The 19,463-nt window shown below is 38.7% G+C and overlaps 3 protein-coding genes across 3 annotated transcripts; all 3 read left to right on the top strand.

The window, feature by feature from the left end:
* Positions 1–609: 609 nt before the first annotated feature.
* On the top strand, positions 610–1,539 carry LOC125146800 (olfactory receptor 4P4-like). The gene has a single exon (XM_047823651.1). The coding sequence runs from the start codon at positions 610–612 to the stop codon at positions 1,537–1,539; it is 930 nt and encodes a 309-aa protein (XP_047679607.1).
* A 7,025-nt stretch (positions 1,540–8,564) lies between these two features.
* Positions 8,565–12,948, top strand: LOC125146546 (olfactory receptor 4P4-like). The gene is given in 2 exon segments (XM_047823257.1): positions 8,565–9,465; positions 12,893–12,948. Coding segments are annotated over 2 exon segments (957 nt in total).
* A 4,670-nt stretch (positions 12,949–17,618) lies between these two features.
* On the top strand, positions 17,619–18,554 carry LOC125177106 (olfactory receptor 4P4-like). The gene has a single exon (XM_047879178.1). It carries the CDS (start codon positions 17,619–17,621, stop codon positions 18,552–18,554), a length of 936 nt encoding a protein of 311 aa, XP_047735134.1.
* The last annotated feature ends 909 nt before the right edge of the window (positions 18,555–19,463 follow it).

The following is a 19,463-nucleotide window of genomic DNA, read 5'->3' on the forward strand; positions in this document are numbered from 1 at the left end:
CAAATGTCCATTGACTCGTGAATGGATAGAGAAGATGTGGGGTATATAGAGCAATGACATGGAGGGAGCCAGAGAGTATTGTCCTAAGCAAAATAAGTCAGTTTGAGATTCATACCATATTATTTCAGTCATATTTGGAATTTAAGAAACAAAACAAATGAAAATAATGGGAATCAGAGAGACAAATCAGGAAACAGACTCTTAATTATAGAAAACAGACTGATGGCTACTGGAGGGGAGGTGGGTGGGGGTGGGTTAAATGGGTGAATGGGTGTTAAGGACCCCAATGGGATGAGCACCAGGGGTTGTATGTAAGGGACGAATCACTAAATTCTACAACTGAAATTAACATTATATCGTATGTTAACTAATTGGAATGTAAGTAAAAATTTGAAGAAAGAAAAAATTAAACAAATATCATTTGAAATATAATGACTCCCTTAACCCGAAAGGATTTCAAAGATTGAGCCTGTGACAAATTCTCTATGACCTGCGTCTTTTTTTAGTGTGTAAATACCCCCAAACTCAGAAGGTGCTATTGACAATGTATGTTCTGTATCGTTTCAGATGAATTAGCTTTCTGTTTAACTCTGGACTCACCTCAACTTCATGGAAAATCAGAACAACGTCACAGAATTTGTTTTCATGGGTCTGTGGGGAAATAAGCAAATGGAGCTCCTGTTCTTTTTCTGGTTCCTGCTCTGTTACTTGGCAATCTTAATGGGCAACTTCATTATCTTACTCACAATCACCTGCAGCCATTTAATCCAACAGCCGATGTACTACTTTCTCTGTCACCTTTCCCTCATGGATCTCTGCTACACCTCCACCGTGGTCCCCAGGCTACTCAGGGACTTAGGCGCCGCCAGAAGAAACATCTCCTATAACAATTGCATGACCCAGCTCTTCGCTGCCCACTTGCTGGCGGGTGTGGAGATATTCATCTTGGTGTCCATGGCTTTTGACCGCTATGTTGCCATTGTCAAGCCCCTGCACTACACGGTCCTCATGAACCGGCAGAGGTGTAACATGTTGATCTTCACGGCCTGGGCTGTGGGTTTTTGGCACTCCATTGCTCTGTTGCTCATGGTACTCAGCTTACCTTTCTGTGGTCCTAATCAGATAGATCACTACGTATGTGATGTGAAGCCTCTTTTGAAACTGGTGTGCAGAGACATTCGTGTTGTTAGTATCTTAGCGATTGCTAATTCAGGGATGGTGGCGGTTTTCATTTTTCTTGTCCTGGTGTCTTCTTACATACTCATATTATATAATCTTAGGACCCGCTCCTCCGCAGGGCGGCGCAAAGCTCTCTCCACCTGCAGCTCTCACGTAATGGTGGTGGTTTTATTCTTTGTGCCTTGTATCTATATCTATGTTCTACCTGCGGGGAGCGAGAACAAGGATAAGGAAATCTCCGTGTTTTACACTGTGATTGCCCCCATGCTGAATCCTCTCATCTATACCCTGAGAAACACGGAGATGAAAACCGCCATGTGGAAGGTGTGGTCTAAAATGGCACATTCAAATTTCCAGTAAAGGTGTTATTAACTGCACTTCCAACTTTGTGTCCCCAGAGCATATTATTTCAGGTGTTACAGAAAACATATAACTTTTGGGGGGAAGCTGGACCAAATGGCCTCAACATAGAAGAGCCAAAGAAGGAAGTCGCTGCAGTTCAGATTGTAGTCTGCACTCAACTTTCCAACTGGTTCCAGATATGGTTGCGTGGGTTTGAGGAATGCTAGAAATGCCTTTCTAAAACACATGCCCAATCATATCACTACTCTCTCCAAAGATATGCAAAAACCCTATATTCCTTGGAACAAAATCCAAACTTCTCACTGTTTGTGAAAATTTCTCCTGGCCAAACTTGCTAATGTCAGAAGTCACTACATTGGTATAAAGCATGGTGTTACAATGAAAGATATTGGGGCCAGGGAGAGTTGAATGATTATTGACTCTGGTGTGTTTTTATCTCTGTGTCTTGTTAATTTGCTTCATATATGCATCCTCCCCCCTTTTTAAATATTTAGTTAATTTTGAGAGAGAGGGAGAGATAGTGAGAGAGAGAGAGGTAGTGCAAGCGAGGGAGGGGCAGAGAGAGAGGGAGACACAGAATCCGAAGCAGGCTCCAGGTCTGAGCTGTCAGCACAGAGCCAGACATGGGCCTGAAACTCATGAACTGTGAGATTATGACCTGAGCTGAAGTCCAACGCTTAATCAACTGAGCCACCCCAGTGCCTCATATGCCTCCTCTTTTCTAAAATATCTATGAAATGAGTACTATTGTACTTTAGAAAGTTGCAATATTACTTTGACTAACACATGTGAAGATTTAGCAGGGCATATGGCTGCTGGAAACGTTACATATTTTTGTTCTTTCTCTACCTTTCTTCATTTATTCCCTGTGCTTGGATGCTTTCAACCAGCTGCACTGGACTTCTCTACATTCTCCAAACATACTCTAAAGTCTGTCAGCGCTATGACTATTTCTTCTCTCTTCTCTGCTTATAATGTTGCCCCCACTATGCCTTAGTGTTCATGTCTTACCTCTAAGTCAGACTCTTGATGTTTTCTTATTCCAGAAGATTTTGCTGACTCATGGACAGACCAGAAGCATTTCTGATCTGTTCTTTTGTTGATATGAAACTGTTCTTTTGTTGATATGAAACTGTACATCTACTCCTTTTAAAACAATCCTGTGCCCCATATTAGTGTTTCTTCTTATCTGTTTTTCCAGTTTGATTGAGCCAACTCAAAGAAGTGGTATATATTTATTTTCTTTTATCTGTTTTCTAGCAATAAACCCATGCAAATTAAGAAGTTAACAGGTAATGAATTACTTTCAAAGATCCTATCTTCTCTTTTTATTGGCCTTTATACATTGTTCTCACATATCCAGCACTTCCCCTTATATTATGAGCTATCATGCATTAATAATAAAATGTGTAATGCCAGAAAGGTTAAAACTTCAACATACATTCCCTGTAGCAATCAGGGATGAAGTCCAACAGACTCCCAGCCCCCTATAATATCTTTTTTCTTATTTTCTGCAATTTGAGGTACTACTATTTTAATTTTCAGTTATTCTTTGTCCTCTGAATCACATAGCCTGGGTCTTGGTTCCCATTTGTGTAGACATTTCTCTCTGCGAAAGTATTTGCCTTTCTCAGCAGAACGATTGCATCGTTTTCACAGTTTCCTCGATTGAATTACTCCTGCCCCAGAGCCAATGAGAAGTCCAGGACAAAACATAAATGAGATACTGTTTGCTCTAATGTCAGGAAATCTTCCTTTGATAGTTCTATTTTTAGAACTTTTCACACATCGAATTACTTTTTTGTTCTTCATGGATCCAGGAAAACCTGTGGCTTATCAAAGATAAACATTTTATTTCATAGGAAATCAAGTCTGTCTAGTCATAGTTTGGTTTGAACTGGCTTAATATAGTAATTCTCCAAAGAATATTTGGATTATTTTTAATACAGAAATGTAGTGTGTGGGGCGCCTGGGTGGCTCAGTCGGTTGGGTGTCTGACTTCGGCTCAGGTCATGATCTCGCAGTCCGTGAGTTCGAGCCCCGTGTCGGGCTCTGTGCTGACAACTCAGAGCCTGGAGCCTGTTTCAGATTCTGTGTCTCCCTCTCTCTCTGACCCTCCCCCATTCATGCTCTGTCTCTCTCTGTCTCAAAAATAAATAAACGTTAAAAAAATTAAAAAAAAAAGAAATGTAGTGTGTATATTTGTTCCTGTGTATGTGTGATAATTCTGTGTGTGTGTGTGTGTGTGTGTGTGTGTGTGTAGTAGGGGGCAGGTTGATGGTCTTGAGGATGGGTCAGAGGAAATACTTGACCCATCAGAAAGAATGCTACACAACAAAACCAAAATATTTTCTTATCATTTGTTTTTTTCTCAAGAATTCATAACATTTTATTGGCAAAAAATTATGACTGTTTTATATAGTAAGCCCACCAAAAATATATTGAGCTATATTTTGTGTGTATATATATATATATATATATATATATATATATGTTATCCAGTGTGTGTGTGTGTGTATATATGTATATACACACACACACACACTGGATAACTTAGTTATCCAGTTATAAGTTGTTCTTTCTAGAATTCTCTTTCCAGTCTGTAGAACAATATTTAATAACTTCAAAAATACGTGGAATCTCATTTTTTTAAATCTTTTTAAAAATGTTTATTTATTTTTGAGAGAGGGACAGCGTGAGTAGGAGAGGGGCAGAGGAAGAGGGAGACACAGAATCTAGAGAAGGCTCCAGGATCTGAGCTGTCAGCACAGAGCCCAACGTGGGGCTCGAACTCATTAACTATGAGATCATGACCTGAGCTGAAGTCAGACACTTAAGCAACTGAACCACCCAGGCACCCCTAAAATCTCGGTTTTATAAGTAAATCCATGTACTCCATAAAACAGAAGGTTTTAGAAGGGGATTAGAAAAGAGGGATAAAAAGAACAAAATCAATACTCAGCAGAGAACTGAGACAAATGCAGGGATTGTGGTTGTAAGTGAGTCACTTATACACATGTCTAATAAGGATGATCCTGTGTTTTTGTGTTATGGGTAGAGATATGACCAGCTACCTCCTTCTGTGTGTTGACACAAGCCAGCTTGAGTGAAGCTTGGTCAACAAGATGCATTATACTGAAATGGACAACCAGTAAAACATGAGCTCTGATATCCATCATTCTGACATGCTAGAGTCTCTCATTTCCTCAGGGTTACTCTACTTTAAAAGCCTGGAAGCCAGCAGTAAACACGTAAAAACTTGTTTCTTTCACACACAGAAGGCACAGCGTTCTTTTTCTTATGCTCATTTGGTAGCCCTTTGAGTGAATCTTTGTAACCTCTGGAAGCTCGTGTTCTTATCGGAACCACAGAACTAACTCTATTTATCTCACAATATGTTCAGTTGTGAGATAAAACGATACGAGGAAGTTAAAGCGCAAAACAAACTCTCAATAAGTTCTAGCTATTTTTGTTATTTTGTACCAGATAATTTCCTATAAAAGCTAGTAAGAAAAACGTTTGCATAGTGTCTTTACTCAAATGGGGTGATTGACTTCTCACAGAACATGGGCCAGATTACCCAGATTTTAAACTCTACACTTCAATTCTAAATAACTATATTTAAAGTGAAATAAGGCAAATATAAGGGCATATTTCACTTCATATTGTAGACATATTTAGGTAATTGGTTTTCTTTTTACGTTCAAATTATTACTGTATAGAAGCACAATTTGAATCAAAACAGTTCACCATTCAGTAATTATACTTCTCCATGTTTCTACATCTTTCTTGTTCTGTGATTCCAACCACCTTTAGAAGGAGTGCATAATATTTCTTCCTCTCATCACTTATGATTTCAATTATTTGACAAATTGGAAGATGTGGTCAAGAATCTACTGCATGTTTCAACGACAATAATCCTCTCACTGGGCTGCATCCACATGTCCCTTTTACTTCAACTAATAGCAGTGATTATAATAGCACATTCCCCAGATTTCAGGATCAGAGTTTAAGAGCTTGTGGATGAAACATCTGTGATAATCTAGAAAACAAGCCAAAATCCTATCTGAAGGAATACACATTTTGCTAAAAATGACCTAAAATTATTTCAAAATGATTTGGAATCAAGAAGGCTAGACCCCATGTTTATATCCCCCCAAATATTCATAAACATAGACTGGGTGATTGGTAATCTGTGACCTTGCATACTTTTTAAAATTGGGATGCGATTCAAAGTGTTTCCCCTCACTGCTGGCCTCTGGAACACCCCGTTTTCTTGCTCTGCTCACAAGCGTGGGATACAGCCCCTGACTGACTGGGAATCCAGATATCTGTCCTCCACAGAATATTACTTTCTGATGTTAATAAATTACTTAGAATATCTTGATCTGAGTCTCTTTTATTGAAAATCAGGGGTTTGGATACGTCAAGTGATATCCATTTTACGTTGTTGACCAACCGACTTATCTCACAATTAACTTTAAGTCAATTTGTTTTAGGCAAACACATCTATCTGTCAGGTACACAGCATGCCATCTCCTACATTAGGAATCAGCATTAACTATAATAAGGTAAGGAGAAAATTGATCAATAAATCATAAAATTATGAACCTCTACTTAAGAACAGGTCACTATTGAACACGATGAACTTGATAATTATTTTTGGTTTGTTAAGAACAATACAGAGGTTAGGAAGCCTTGTAGCAATAATAAGTCATCGCGGGAAGAGACTGAGTTTTTTTCTTCTTGATGAAATGAGGTTGAATGGTAATTTAAAACAGAATTCGTTTCTCATAGTATAGACCATTTTAAATGCTACACCAATTACCCACTCACCATCTAAACTGATCTTAAGGACAAAAGTTTGAATTTGTGTGTCATGGGATTTGATGGCTTCTAAATAGTTTTGCTACAGTAGCATTTGGTGGTTTTTAAAAAATGTTTATTTATTTTTGAGAGAGAGAGAGAGAATGACAGAGCAAGCAGGGGAGGGGCAGAGAGAGGGGGGACAGAGGCTCTGAAGTGGGCTCTACGCTGACAGCAGAGAGCCAGACCCCGAGCTCACACTCGTGAACCGTGAGATTGTGTCCTGAGCCCAAGTCAGACACTTAACCAACTGAGCCACCCAGGTGCCCTATAGTCTCTGTTTTCTTAATAGTCATCCAGAGAGCCAAGATAAGGTGGCTACATCGGGTCAGACAAAGGTGGAAAGTGTGGAATAGTGTTTGCATCTCATGGAGTGTCAGGTCAGTCCTCAGCACTGGAGAAAACGGCTCCCGGAGCGCATTCTCTCTATCCTACACACTATTTCCCCCTACATAAATAATATCTCAAGGTTGTCCAAAAGATGCAAATTTGCGAATCTTTGATCCATTCATTAATACAACATCTAGTTGCTGAGTGTTGAAACAAATCTGTCTTGGAGCTACATTCTGTATCATCTTCCTTTGTTGAATTTTATCGCCTAGAGTGAAATTCTTAGGAAAAGTCATGAAATATGAACAATGCACGTATGCTTGGGCAATTTCTTTTTATCTTTCATTTATCACTTGCCATCACAAATTTAGATTAATTTTAACCATTTTTTAAAATTTAACTTGTAAACTGTAAATTGGATAAATGAATAAATTGGCTTTATTTCTTACAACTTTAATCCATTGTCAGTCTATTTGCTGCTTAGTGTTCAACCTTTCTTTGCTTTTAATGTACCTAAAACTATTTTAGTATAAGGTGTGCAACTGGTATGTTTATTGACAGGACAAGGAAGTTCATCCTTTAAACAAATTAAACAATTCAAGCTGATGTATTTCTTTCCTTTTTTTTTCAAGCTTTTTATCAAATTGTAATTAGTTGACACACAGTGTAATGTTAGTTTCAGGAGTAGAAGCTAGCAATTCAACATTTACATACAACACCCTGTGCTCATCACAGCAAGTGCCGTCCTTAATCCCCATATGTGGAATTTAAGAAACAAAACAGATGAACACAGGGGAGGAAAAAGAGAAAACCAAGAAGCAGACTCTTAACTATAGAGAACAAACTGACATATTTTTGATAAATTTTTATTCCCAAGGATACTCCCATATCAAACAGGAAATTTGTCCAGATCATTCTGAAAAAAAAAAAAAAAAAGTTGACCCTATGGGTAAAAGCATACATTTTAAAATGTGCACAATTTTTTATAAATTTTTTTTTCAACGTTTATTTTTTGGGACAGAGAGAGACAGAGCATGAACAGGGGAGGGGCAGAGAGAGAGGGAGACACAGAATCGGAAACAGGCTCCAGGCTCTGAGCCATCAGCCCAGAGCCCGACGCGGGGCTCGAACTCACGGACCGCGAGATCATGACCTGGCTGAAGTCGGACGCTTAACCGACTGCGCCACCCAGGTGCCCCTAAAATGTGCACAATTTTTTAAAGGATGTAAATTATACTCTTTTTGTTATCTAATTTACAAAATTAACAATAGCTCATTTTTTAACATCAAACTAACATTTAAATGTTCCATAATCATTATTGTTAATGTTGAAAAGTTAACATCATTTTCTCCATTATAGAATTATTTACAATAGATTTCTAAAATGAGAGAAATAGGGGTGCCTGGGTGGCTCAGTCAGTTATCATCTGGCTTTTGCTCAGGTCATGATCTCACAGTTTGTGAGTTCAAGCCCCACGTTGGGCTCTGTGCGGACAGCTCAGAGCCTGGAGCCTGCTTCGGATCCTTGTCTCCCTCTCTCTCTCTGCCCCTCCCTTGCTTGTGCTCTCATCCTCTCTCTCTCAGAAATATTAAATGAATAAACTGAAACTAAACTAAACTAAACTAGACTAGACTAAAATAAAATAAAAAGAAGTGTAAATCTATGTATCAGGAATAATTAATTTTACTCATTCAATGGCGTCAATTTACTTTTTTAGTGAATTTTAATTATTGTTGCCATGCTAATTGTTTTTATAAAGATTCATGTTTTCTTTCTTTTCAGGTGTTTAACCCATTCGTTTATAATATACGCCAGTCTGAAACAGATGGAGAGTCAGAGGAATGTCTCAGAATTCATTCTTTTGGGACTTTCGTATGACCATCGCACACAAATATTTTGCTTTGTGTTCTTCTTATTCTGTTATGCTGCTCTCTTGGTAGGAAACCTTCTGATCCTTATCTCGATTCGATGCAGCCCTCTTTTCCACCAACCAATGTACTATTTCCTCAGCCACTTATCCTGTATGGACATCTGCTTCACCTCTAGCATTACACCCAAATTCATGGCTGACCTCCTAGTGGGAAGAAAAGCCACCTCCTATGGTAACTGTATGTTACAAGTCTTTACCATGCACTTCTTCGGAATGATTGAAGTCTTAATCCTCACCGTCATGGCTTTTGATCGCTATGCTGCCATCTGCAAGCCTCTCCACTACCTGCTTGTCATGAACAGAGCAAGGTGCAATCTCCTCGTCTTAGCTGCTTGGGCTGGTGGGGCCGCGCACTCCTTTCCTCAATTTTTTCTGGTAATCAGGTTGCCCTTCTGTGGTCCTAATGAGATTGATCACTATTTTTGTGACATTTTTCCTTTGCTAAAAGTTGCCTGTGCTGACACCTATGTCACCGGTGTCCTTTTGGTTGCCAATTCAGGAATGGTTACCTTAGTGTAATTTGTGGTCTTGTTTTTTTCTTATGTCATTATATTATTCACTTTAAGAAATCATTCAGCCAAAGGAAGGCGCAAAGCCCTCTCTACCTGTGGGTCGCATATCACTGTCATAGTTTTATTTTTTGGGCCTTCGATCTTTGCCTACCTTCGGCCTCCAACCACTTTCCCTGAGGATAAGGTATTTGCTCTGTTTTACACCATCATTGCTCCGATGTTCAATCCCTTCATCTACACTCTGAGGAACTCAGAGATGAAAAACGCCATGAGAAATGTCTGCAATCAAACACTGGAGCTCAATATCTTTTATAAAAAACAGAGGGGCAGCTAGATACGGATAGGGGAGACAGGAAACCATCTCACAGAGTAATTTTTCCACTGGTAACATTTTATGAGTGACAGAAATAGGACTTGGAGTTTCATAGTGACTAAAAAGAAATAGTAAGTCATCTATACAGAATATAAGCTTAAAACTTAGTTCATTTTGCGGGCTTTGAGATGTTATGAACAGGTTGACATGCACAAAATCAGTTATATGCATAGTTAAGACAATATTATAGGAGCCGAGAATTGTGATGTGAAAAAGAAAATTGGAGTTATCTTGCGTTAGAAAATGCAGGTTTGGTGGCTAGACCACACGATGAGCCCTTCTGTATGGCAAAGAGACAGTTAAAGTCCACGATTTTAAGACCAAATTTTGGTTTATGATAGGATCGTCACCTAAATGAACTCCAGAAGTATTTAGAAATTAATTACATAGCAAGAAGTGGGCATAATGAAATATGATTTAAAGTGATTCTGTGGTTTTAACTCTGGACTTCACATTGGAAATAAAAATAAACTAGTAAAGGGGCACCTGGGTGGTGCAGTCAGTTGGGTGTCTGACTCTTGGTCTCAGCTCTTGTTGTGGTCTTGCCGTTTATGGGTTTGGGCCCCGTGTTGAGCTCTGGGCTGGTGGTGTGGAGCCTGCTGGGGATTCTGTCTCTCCTGTCTGCCCCCCCACCCCAACCCACCCCGCCACTGTGCTCACTCTCTCTCTTTCTCTCTCTCAAAATAAATAAATACACTTAAATTTTTTTTAATGATAAGAAATAAACTAGTAAACATAGAGTGAAATCAATGACTCAAGATATTAAAAACACACTCACTGATTTTCTACATATTGGTCCATTAAAAAAATCCATACAGGAACTGAATCATAAAATGCCAGAAATTAGGAGGACGGACACTATTTATAAGATCCAGAGTCTTTCTTATTTACACAAGAAGTGAGTTCAAACAAACAAACTTCAATCAAAAAACCCTCTGATACAAATCACGGAAATGAGTGGAAATGACAGATCATCTTTGAAACAAACATGAGGATTCTCTAGAAGAACCTGAAACAAACTTGATGAAATGTGTTCATTTGTATCTCTAATAAGATGCAAAAATAAATGCTTTCTTTGAAAACAGGAAATATCACAAAATGGAAGAGATTGTGTAACCAGATTATATGAACAGAATGACAATGAAAATATACGAATAGTTTTAGCCTATGTAGATGCAATACTAAAATTACGATGATTATAAAGGCCTTATATACAGAAGGATAGAAAAGTAGAAAAGTTTATGAGGAAGACGTAATTCAATAGTTTTTATAACAGAGAAATTGGACAAATAATCAGTTTGTCACGTTACTAATAAAACAAAAATATTGCCATATTTAAAAGTTCAGGCTTTACCATTTATTTAATGTGTTGCTTTTAACCAAATTTACTCAACTTACCTTTCGGGGATCCTAACCAGGTAGATCACCACATCTGTGATGTGACGCCCCTTTTGAAACAGGTATGCAAAGATATTTGTGTGGTTAGCATCTTCACGATTGCTAATTCTGGGATGTTGGTGGCAGACATTTTGTTGCCCTGCTGGCTTCTTACCTACTCGTGTGATTTAAACTTAAGACCCGCTCCTCTTCAGGGTACTGCAAAGCTCCACCTGCAACTCTCACATAACGGTGGTAGTTTTGTTCTTTGCCCCCTGTGTCTATCCTTATGTTCTACATATGGGGTTTTACACAGTGATTGCCTCCATGCTGAATCGTCTCATCTCTACCCTGAGAAACATGGAGATGAAAACCAGCATGCGGAAGGCATGGTCTAAAATGGCCCATTCAGAATTCATGTACATAAGTGATAATCATCGTGCTTTTGATCCTGTGTAGCAGAGGCATTTAACATTTGAGGTGTTGTAGAAAGTACATAAGCTTTGTCTGGACACTTGGGCTAAATTACCCATGTCTGCTGTCACATGAGCCAAAGAAACAAGTTACTGGGTATCAGATTACAATCTGCACCTTAAAAGGTCCAGCTGGTTCCACGTGTGCCCACTTGCATGTGAGGAAGCTAAAAATGTCCTGAAGCATCTCTCTGATCCTATCACTCCCCTCTCCAAAAGTTTGTAAGAAATCCCATTTTCCTTGGAATGAAATCCAACCTTCCTGCTTGTTAGAAATCTTCCGTAAGTTATCTGAGTCTACTTTGCCGATCTCAGAAATCACTAGGTTGGTAGAAAGTGTGTTATTATAATGATAGGCTTTAGGGTCAGGGAGAGCTGGGTGATTCCTGACAGCTTTTATCTCTGGGTCTTGACATTGTGCTCTAATTATATTAGTCTCTTAAAAAGATGTTGTACTTCGCAAAGATGTAATATTACCTTGGCTAACACGTGTGAAGTTTTAGCACGCCACGTGGCTACCCGAACCTCATGTGAGTTATTTTTCTTTTGTTTGCTTTTCTCTCTGTGTGTCCCTAAGCTCAGAAGCTTTCATCCAGGTACACTGGGTCCACGTGCATTCTCCAAACATATTCTAGAACCTATCAGCTCTGTGGCTTTACTTCAGCCATTCTTCTGCTTAGGATTCCCCACCCTCAGGCTCGAGGGTCCATGTCTTACATGTAATTCACACTCGTGGTGTCATGTCATTCAGGAAGACTAGATGTATGAATGCAATATGAATGTTGTTGAAATGTAAAGGTACAAGACATGTAGAGTAACACGTAGAAGATCTTTGTGACCTTGAATTGGAGACAAAATTTTTCTAAACGTGTGGAGCAAAAGTGTCTGTAAAAAAAGATGATTTGTGCTTCATCAATATTAAGACTATGCAGGAGTACTACTATATAAAGACAGATGAGCTAAATAGTGGCAGATGTAAATGCAACTAGTAGCTGTCTCTGAAGGTGTGTACAGGGCAAGGTTAGAGATACGACTGGCTATCTCCCGCTGTAGATTGCTACAGGCTAGCTTTTGAGTACAGCTCAGTCAACACTGGGCATAACGTTGAGGTAGACTAGTTGGAAATCACTGGGTCCTGATGTCCTTGATGCTGAAGTTGTAGAATCTTTCATTTACTCAGGGTTCTTAACCTTTTAAAGCCTGGAAGCAAGCGCTAAACTTAGAACAACACGTTTTCTTGCTTCAGATCTTTAGGGGTAGTTGAGCTAGTTACTTAACCTCCAGGACCTTCCGTGTTTTTATCCACCAGTAAAGCTAATAATATTTGTGTCAAAATATGTGTTATTATAAGCATTGAATAATATGATGAACCCGATCCGCCCAATCATCTCTCAGTGTATTTTTGCTACTGTTTGGCTAAGTTGTTGGATCTGAAACAGATTAAACATTATAATATTTGATTTTCTGACATTTTTTGCGTGAGAAAACTTTACATGAGTGGTAGAGAGAGACTGTCTGGTTTCAGTGCCTGCAGAAGAGACTGAGTCTGAACGACATGTGAAGAGTCAGTGAGCAGAGAAAGAACCGGATGTTAAACACAATAAAAGCTCTGTGGTTCTTTGCTCCCTTCTCTGATTTTTCCATATCATGTTTGTTTTTCCTCCTTGCCAAGTTATGAGGAAGAGATGTTTACTCTTATCTTTTCTTTTGTCTTCCATTTTTCAACATGTATGTCATCAATGGTAACCTCATACCAAGTATGATATCACAAGTCATTGATTTTATTTATCTATCTGCTCCGCACACCAAGGATCTTGATAATCCCCGCAAAAGGACTGTAAGTGGCCATCTTTGGTTCTCCTTGTCCTACCTCATCTCAGATTTTCCAGAAAGAGAACCTGACCCTAGTACAGCCTAAACTTTCCCTCCTATTCCTCAGAAATTTGGAAGAACACAGGGCAGCCAGGGTTTCACGAATTGCTTTGACTGTAGCCTTTTTGGGCCTGCAGGGGAAACGGGCCAAGTTGTTTTCCAAAGAGGCAAATATGGAAAGTTCATACCCAAGAGCACCAAGCACATTACTATCGACGGTGGCTTTGGCAGCACTTGGGCTAAGATCGGTCTAGAAATGCCTTTGGGAATATAATTACACAGAGCTTTCAAAGACCTATTAATTCTTGCCGCGTCAGTTTGTATTCTGTTCCTCTGAACCAAACTGTCCTCGGGTGTAGACATAAAATAAATGCACGATTCCTGGGACCTAAATACTGTGTTAGCTTTGCAGGAATATAAAATTCCATGTTGCTTATTTTTTCTTCCGAACTCTTACGAAGAAGTTAAATCAGCCTTCAATATTCCTGCTTTTCTGGGGGCTGAAGATCCACTTCTTCATCACTTCGTCTTAGTGAATATTTGAAGTCCGCTTCCCTGGTAAACTGTAGAAGGTTTGAGACATGTTGAAATTTTCCTGATATTTGCAGAGAATTAACCTGAACGTGTTCGAATTATGGGTTTGTAAACGCTCTGCAATGTATTCCAGATTTCGGTGCTAGAGACAAACTGGCAGAGTGAGTGTCCGAGGACGGAATGCTACCTGATGCATGCCCAAGCTAACCCGACAGCCACTCGATCTCATGGTTAGTGAATTACCCTTGTCACCTTGGTTTGGGAACGGTCACACGACACATGTGCTAGGCTAATTGTGTGTGCGTATGTGTTTGTGAGACAGAGAGAGAGAGAGAGAGAGAGAGAGAGAGAGAGAGAGAGTTTTTAAGTATTTTGTTTCTTTCTTTTGTTTTTTGAGAAAGAGGGAGTGGGGGCATCGGAGAGGCAGAGAGAGAGGGAGAATCTCAAGCTGACAGCACAGAGCCCAACGCGGGGCTCGAACTCACGACACTGAGATCATGACCTGAGCTGAAATCAAGAGTCAGACACTTAACTGACTGAGCCACCCAGGTGCCCCAATTATGTGTGCTTTGTATTTCTTCTATATAATTTCATTTGAGGGCTATAACTTCTTTTGCAGCATAGGATAATTAGATTACGATAACAATGTTTTGGCATCCTTTAGTTTCAATTGCACATTACCTACAAGCAAAATCCCCTTTCTGGGGCATAGGAGTAGAGCTAGATAAAGCATTTTTAAGTGGGCAGTGAATTTCATCGTGTCCCCAACTCTTGTTTAACGGCATCCTTCATAATACTATTAACAAACAGACCAGCTTATACTTGAATATGTACAATAACAAATTGTTTTCTTTTATTTCAAAACATCTGCCTTCCTAAAATAGTTTTATCTGAGTCAACTATGGTGAGTTTATCTACATTCTGTTACACTAAGAGAAGATTTGAACATATGATAGTAACTTGTAGTTACGTGTAAGACCTTCTATTCCTTTATGGACAGCACGATCCAAAAAGTACACATAATTTGGATTCAATAATACCAAAAAATAAAGTAATCGTTTGAGTACACTTTGTAGACAAACATGCTAATTGTAACATGCTAATAATGTAACAAACAAATTGTTATTTACCTGATCATACTTGTCAAATACATGTTATGTATCTTCTTCTTTATTTCCTTAGTTTTTCTGCTGGTTGAATGTGTGTGCATGACAATCTGTGGTTCTAACCTAATCGCTCGGAGAGGAAAGACAGTGAGAGAAAAATATTTTGAACCACACTTGTCTTGGGCTATTTCATATCACCTCACATATTCCTCATCAAAATTCTGATTTTTGTAATGATATGTCAGTTGTAACATGAGTGTGATGATGCTTAAAGAGATTAAAGAATTCACTCAAGGATTGCCCTGGTCAGTTTGAGATTCCAACTCTTTCTATGTTGCTACTGTTTCGGCCACTTGTTCAGTGGTTGCCCGAAGTCCTTTATTTATCCTTTGTGATTTCAGTTTTCCCATAAGAGGGTTCCTTAGTATCGCTATATTGTTTGATGATAGTAATTCTCCTCAACTGATTTTTTCCCCTCTTCGCTTTCACCCCTGCTAACAGCATTGATCATACAGCATGGGCAGGGTTGCGAGCTATTATAGATTAAATTCCAATAATGATCTAGAAAAGAAGCAGGCATTTTTTTTTTTTAGTTTTTTTATTTATTTAGAGAGCCTGCACAAGTAGAGGAGGGAGAGAGAGAGAGAAGGAGAAAGAGAGAGAGAGAGAATCTGAAACAAGCTCCAAGTTCCCAGCTGTCAGCACAGAGCCTGATGTGCGGCTCGAACTCACAAACCATGAGATCACGACCTGAGCTGAAGTCAGACACTTAACTGACTGAGCCACTCAGGTGCCCCAGAAAACACGGAGGAATCTTGATGAGGAATTTGCATTTTTGTAAGGCTGAAGGCAAAGAATTTCAAATGTTTTAGAATCAGAGGATTCTAGAATACATATCTATCTTAAATACTCCCTATCTCTTTACTTACAGAAATACTCGAAAGACACATGAGGTATCTGTGAACCCATCATCTTGCATATTTTTTTCTACTCCGATGAGGAATCAAAACAGTCTTTTCACTGCTGCCCTTCATGGCATCTCTCAGCACTCTGCCTTGGAACATAACCCCAGATTGAGGAAGAAATGGGATTTCTGTCTTTTAACATTCATAGTGTATTACTTTTCAAACCTGAGAAATTACTTAGATTCTCTCGATGTTTCTTCTATCTAGAATCAGAGATTTGAATCGGTCAAGTGATTTCCACATGTATATTGCTCACAGTCTACTGAAATAATGGTTGCCTGTAAATCAATTTGTTTTATATCAAGAAGTGTATCTGAAAATTAACATTCTTTCTACCTAGTATCAGAGGCAACAGGTAGAAGGTGGGCCAATGCCCCTCACACTCCTAAAACTTTTCAGTGCTCCTTAGTGACTGCTAACTTCCGGACACTGTCACAATAATTATTTTACTTTGTTATATCAAGGGGGATGGAGAATCCTTGTTAGTGATTCTGAAAGCAAAGTAGGAACAAACTGAAAACTTATACTTTTAGGAATGCAGAATTTTGACTAGTAATTTAAAATAGAATGGATGTCTTACAGTACGGGCCATTTTAAAAATGCCGTAACTGTCAACCGTTGGCCATCTAAAATCTTCTCAAAGACTATGAATAACATAGATATTAAATTCGTGAGTCCCTATATATATATAGGAGGAGTAGAGAGAGAGGGACATGTAGAATCTGAAGCAGGCTCCAGGCTCTGAGTTGTCAGCACAGAGGCCGATGCAGGGCTCAAACTCACGAACTGTGAGATTATGAGCTGAGCCGAAGCCAGACACATAACTGACTGAGCCACCCAGGCGCCCCAAGAGAGACAGAATTTTAAGCAGGCTCCACACTCAGCATGGAGCCCGCTGTGGGGCTTGATCCCATGACCCTGGGATCATGACCTTAGTTGAAATCAAGAGTTGGGTGCTCAACCCACTGAGCCATGTGGATGATATGACAGTATATATTTTTGAAATTGTATTTAACTCATAAAATATAAAAATGATAAATGAATAGTTTTCCTGAGTATTTTTCACAATTCCAGTCATTAATTGACATCTTCCTTTTGCTGTATAGTTTTCAAAACTCTTTGTTTTTTAATGTAAGAGCAATTCCATTTGTTTAACATGACCCATTGGCAATGTTTGGCCAAAAAACAATGTGTAGTATGCTTTACACAAATTAAACTCCAGGAGTTCAAACAGGATGTTTAAACAAATGTGAATCTCTTTGGGATTCATTTCCAGAAAATTAAGGAAGTGTACTCAGATAATTTTAAAAGAAGGAAAGTAGATTTTATCAGTAAGTTACAAGAATTGAGAAATACAGGAGATTTTTTTGTTTTAGGTCAATGCGACTAAATAATATAATTAGCAGTTCTTTATCTAAATATACAATTAATGGTATTAATGCTTTATTTTCCAAATAGCATTTAAATATTTAAGACAACTGCTAGTAATATTGAGTAAAATATATAATTATTCTCATTATTGTCATTACAAAATTATTTCATGACACATTTATAAAAGACAGCATTAAACAGTTAGCCTAGTTCAAGAAATCTGTTGTTATCAACTCCATTTATGTCAGCATGTATTTTAATAAATTTTGTATTATTGTGTTCATACAGTTAATTCTCACCTCCAATTATGTTCTCGTTCTTTCAGAAACAGAAGTCCTTGTGAAAGCATACACCAAACTCAAACATATGAAAAGCCAGAGAAACATCTCAGAATTCATTCTTCTGGGACTTTCCTACGACCAGAACATACAAGTATTTTGCTTTGTCCTCTTCTTAGTCTGTTACGTTGCCTTGTTGGCAGGAAACCTGCTGATCCTCGTCTCCATTCGATGCAGCCCTCTTTTCCACCAACCCATGTACTATTTCCTCAGCCACTTATCCTTAATAGACATCTGCTATACCTCTACTGTTACACCCAAGTTAATTGCTGACCTGCTGGTGGAAAGAAAAACCATTTCCTATAGTAACTGCATGTTACAGGTGTTTACAATGCACTTCTTTGGAGGCACCGAGATCTTCGTTCTTACCGCCATGGCCTTTGATCGCTATGCTGCCATCTGCAAACCTCTCCACTACGTGATCGTCATGAACAGGACAAGATGCAATCTGCTAGTCGTAGCTGCCTGGGCTGGTGGGGCCGTCCATGCCTTCCCTCTCTTTTCTACCGCGATTGGTTTGCCCTTCTGTGGTCCTAATGAAATTGATCACTACTTTTGTGATATTTTTCCTTTGCTAAAAGTTGCCTGCACTGACACCTATGTCACTGGTATCCTTGTGATTGCCTTTTCAGGTCTGGTCGCCTTAGTTACTTTTATTGTCTTATTTGTTTCTTATGGTATTATCTTATTCACTTTAAGAAATCTCTCAGCTGAGGGAAGACGCAAAGCCCTCTCCACCTGTTGGTCTCATATCACTGTGGTCATCTTATTTTTTGGACCAGTAATCTTTATCTACCTTAGGCCACCTACTACTTTTCCTGAGGACAAAATATTTGCTCTATTTTACACGATCATTGCTCCTATGTTTAATCCCTTAATCTACACTCTGAGAAACTCAGAGATGAAAAACACGATGAGGAAAGTTTGGTGTCACACATTATTTTCAAAGGAAACACACAATTAATGTGAAGAAGCTTAGTGGCTACGCAACTTTGAGAAACAAAAGGGGGAGGTGTGAATGAAAAAGGTGGGGACTATCTCATAGATTTTGTAAACCATCACTCTTGTGAATGGAATGAATGAAAGCAATGGGACTAAAGTTTAAAGCAATCACTAAGCAACTATTAATTCTTGCATGCCAAAATTAATTGGCAACTAAGTTAGTTTTGTGGTGTATATGTAGGGTAACCTACATGAAAAAAACAATTGGGTCAAAGCAAATAAACCAGTGGTATATTGATTAGTGAATTATAATGGACAATATTTTAATGATAATTTTATTAAAACTTCAGACGTAGAAGCCAGACCACACAATGACAGACATTCTTGGGTAGCTCAGAAGTTGAAATCCAAAAAAGAAGGTTATAATCTAAAATTAAATGAATTAACTTAAATTTCATGTACAACATGCATATATATACAGCCTCTAGTTCATGTAGAAATGAATTGTGCAAACAAATAAATATTTAGAGTAGAATCTGCTTTTAAGTAGTTCCTGGGGGTCAGCTCTCCTCATGTCCCATTGAAATCAATAATAATAAGTAGTGATGACAGAATGAGAGTCTAGAATTCAGAATGCTGAAACACACTTACTGGTATTCCACCTACTGGGCAGAGTTTAACAACATTTCCCATTAACTTCAGAAACTATATCTATTAAACTTTAAGTGTTGACTCACTGCTATTTGCCTAAAATTGGTAAGTACATGGTTGGTCACTGGATCCACAACTTAAGACTTTTCCTACTGAAATGACAGAGAGAGAGAGAGAATAGCAAAAGATAAGTAAGATGTGATCTAACCACAAAGTAAATGAAGAAACAAAATGCATTTTGGGTGCACACGGGTATTCACTGCAGGTTTATTCATAATCA

This window comes from Prionailurus viverrinus, chromosome D1 (assembly GCF_022837055.1).
Source record: "Prionailurus viverrinus isolate Anna chromosome D1, UM_Priviv_1.0, whole genome shotgun sequence".
In the NCBI taxonomy this organism is placed as follows: Eukaryota; Metazoa; Chordata; class Mammalia; order Carnivora; family Felidae; genus Prionailurus; species Prionailurus viverrinus.

Bases quoted from the DNA above. Each gene is read 5' to 3' on its own strand.
- LOC125146800 (XM_047823651.1), top strand. From the start codon at position 610: ATGGAAAATCAGAACAACGTCACAGAATTTGTTTTCATGGGTCTGTGG.
- LOC125177106 (XM_047879178.1), top strand. From the start codon at position 17,619: ATGAAAAGCCAGAGAAACATCTCAGAATTCATTCTTCTGGGACTTTCC.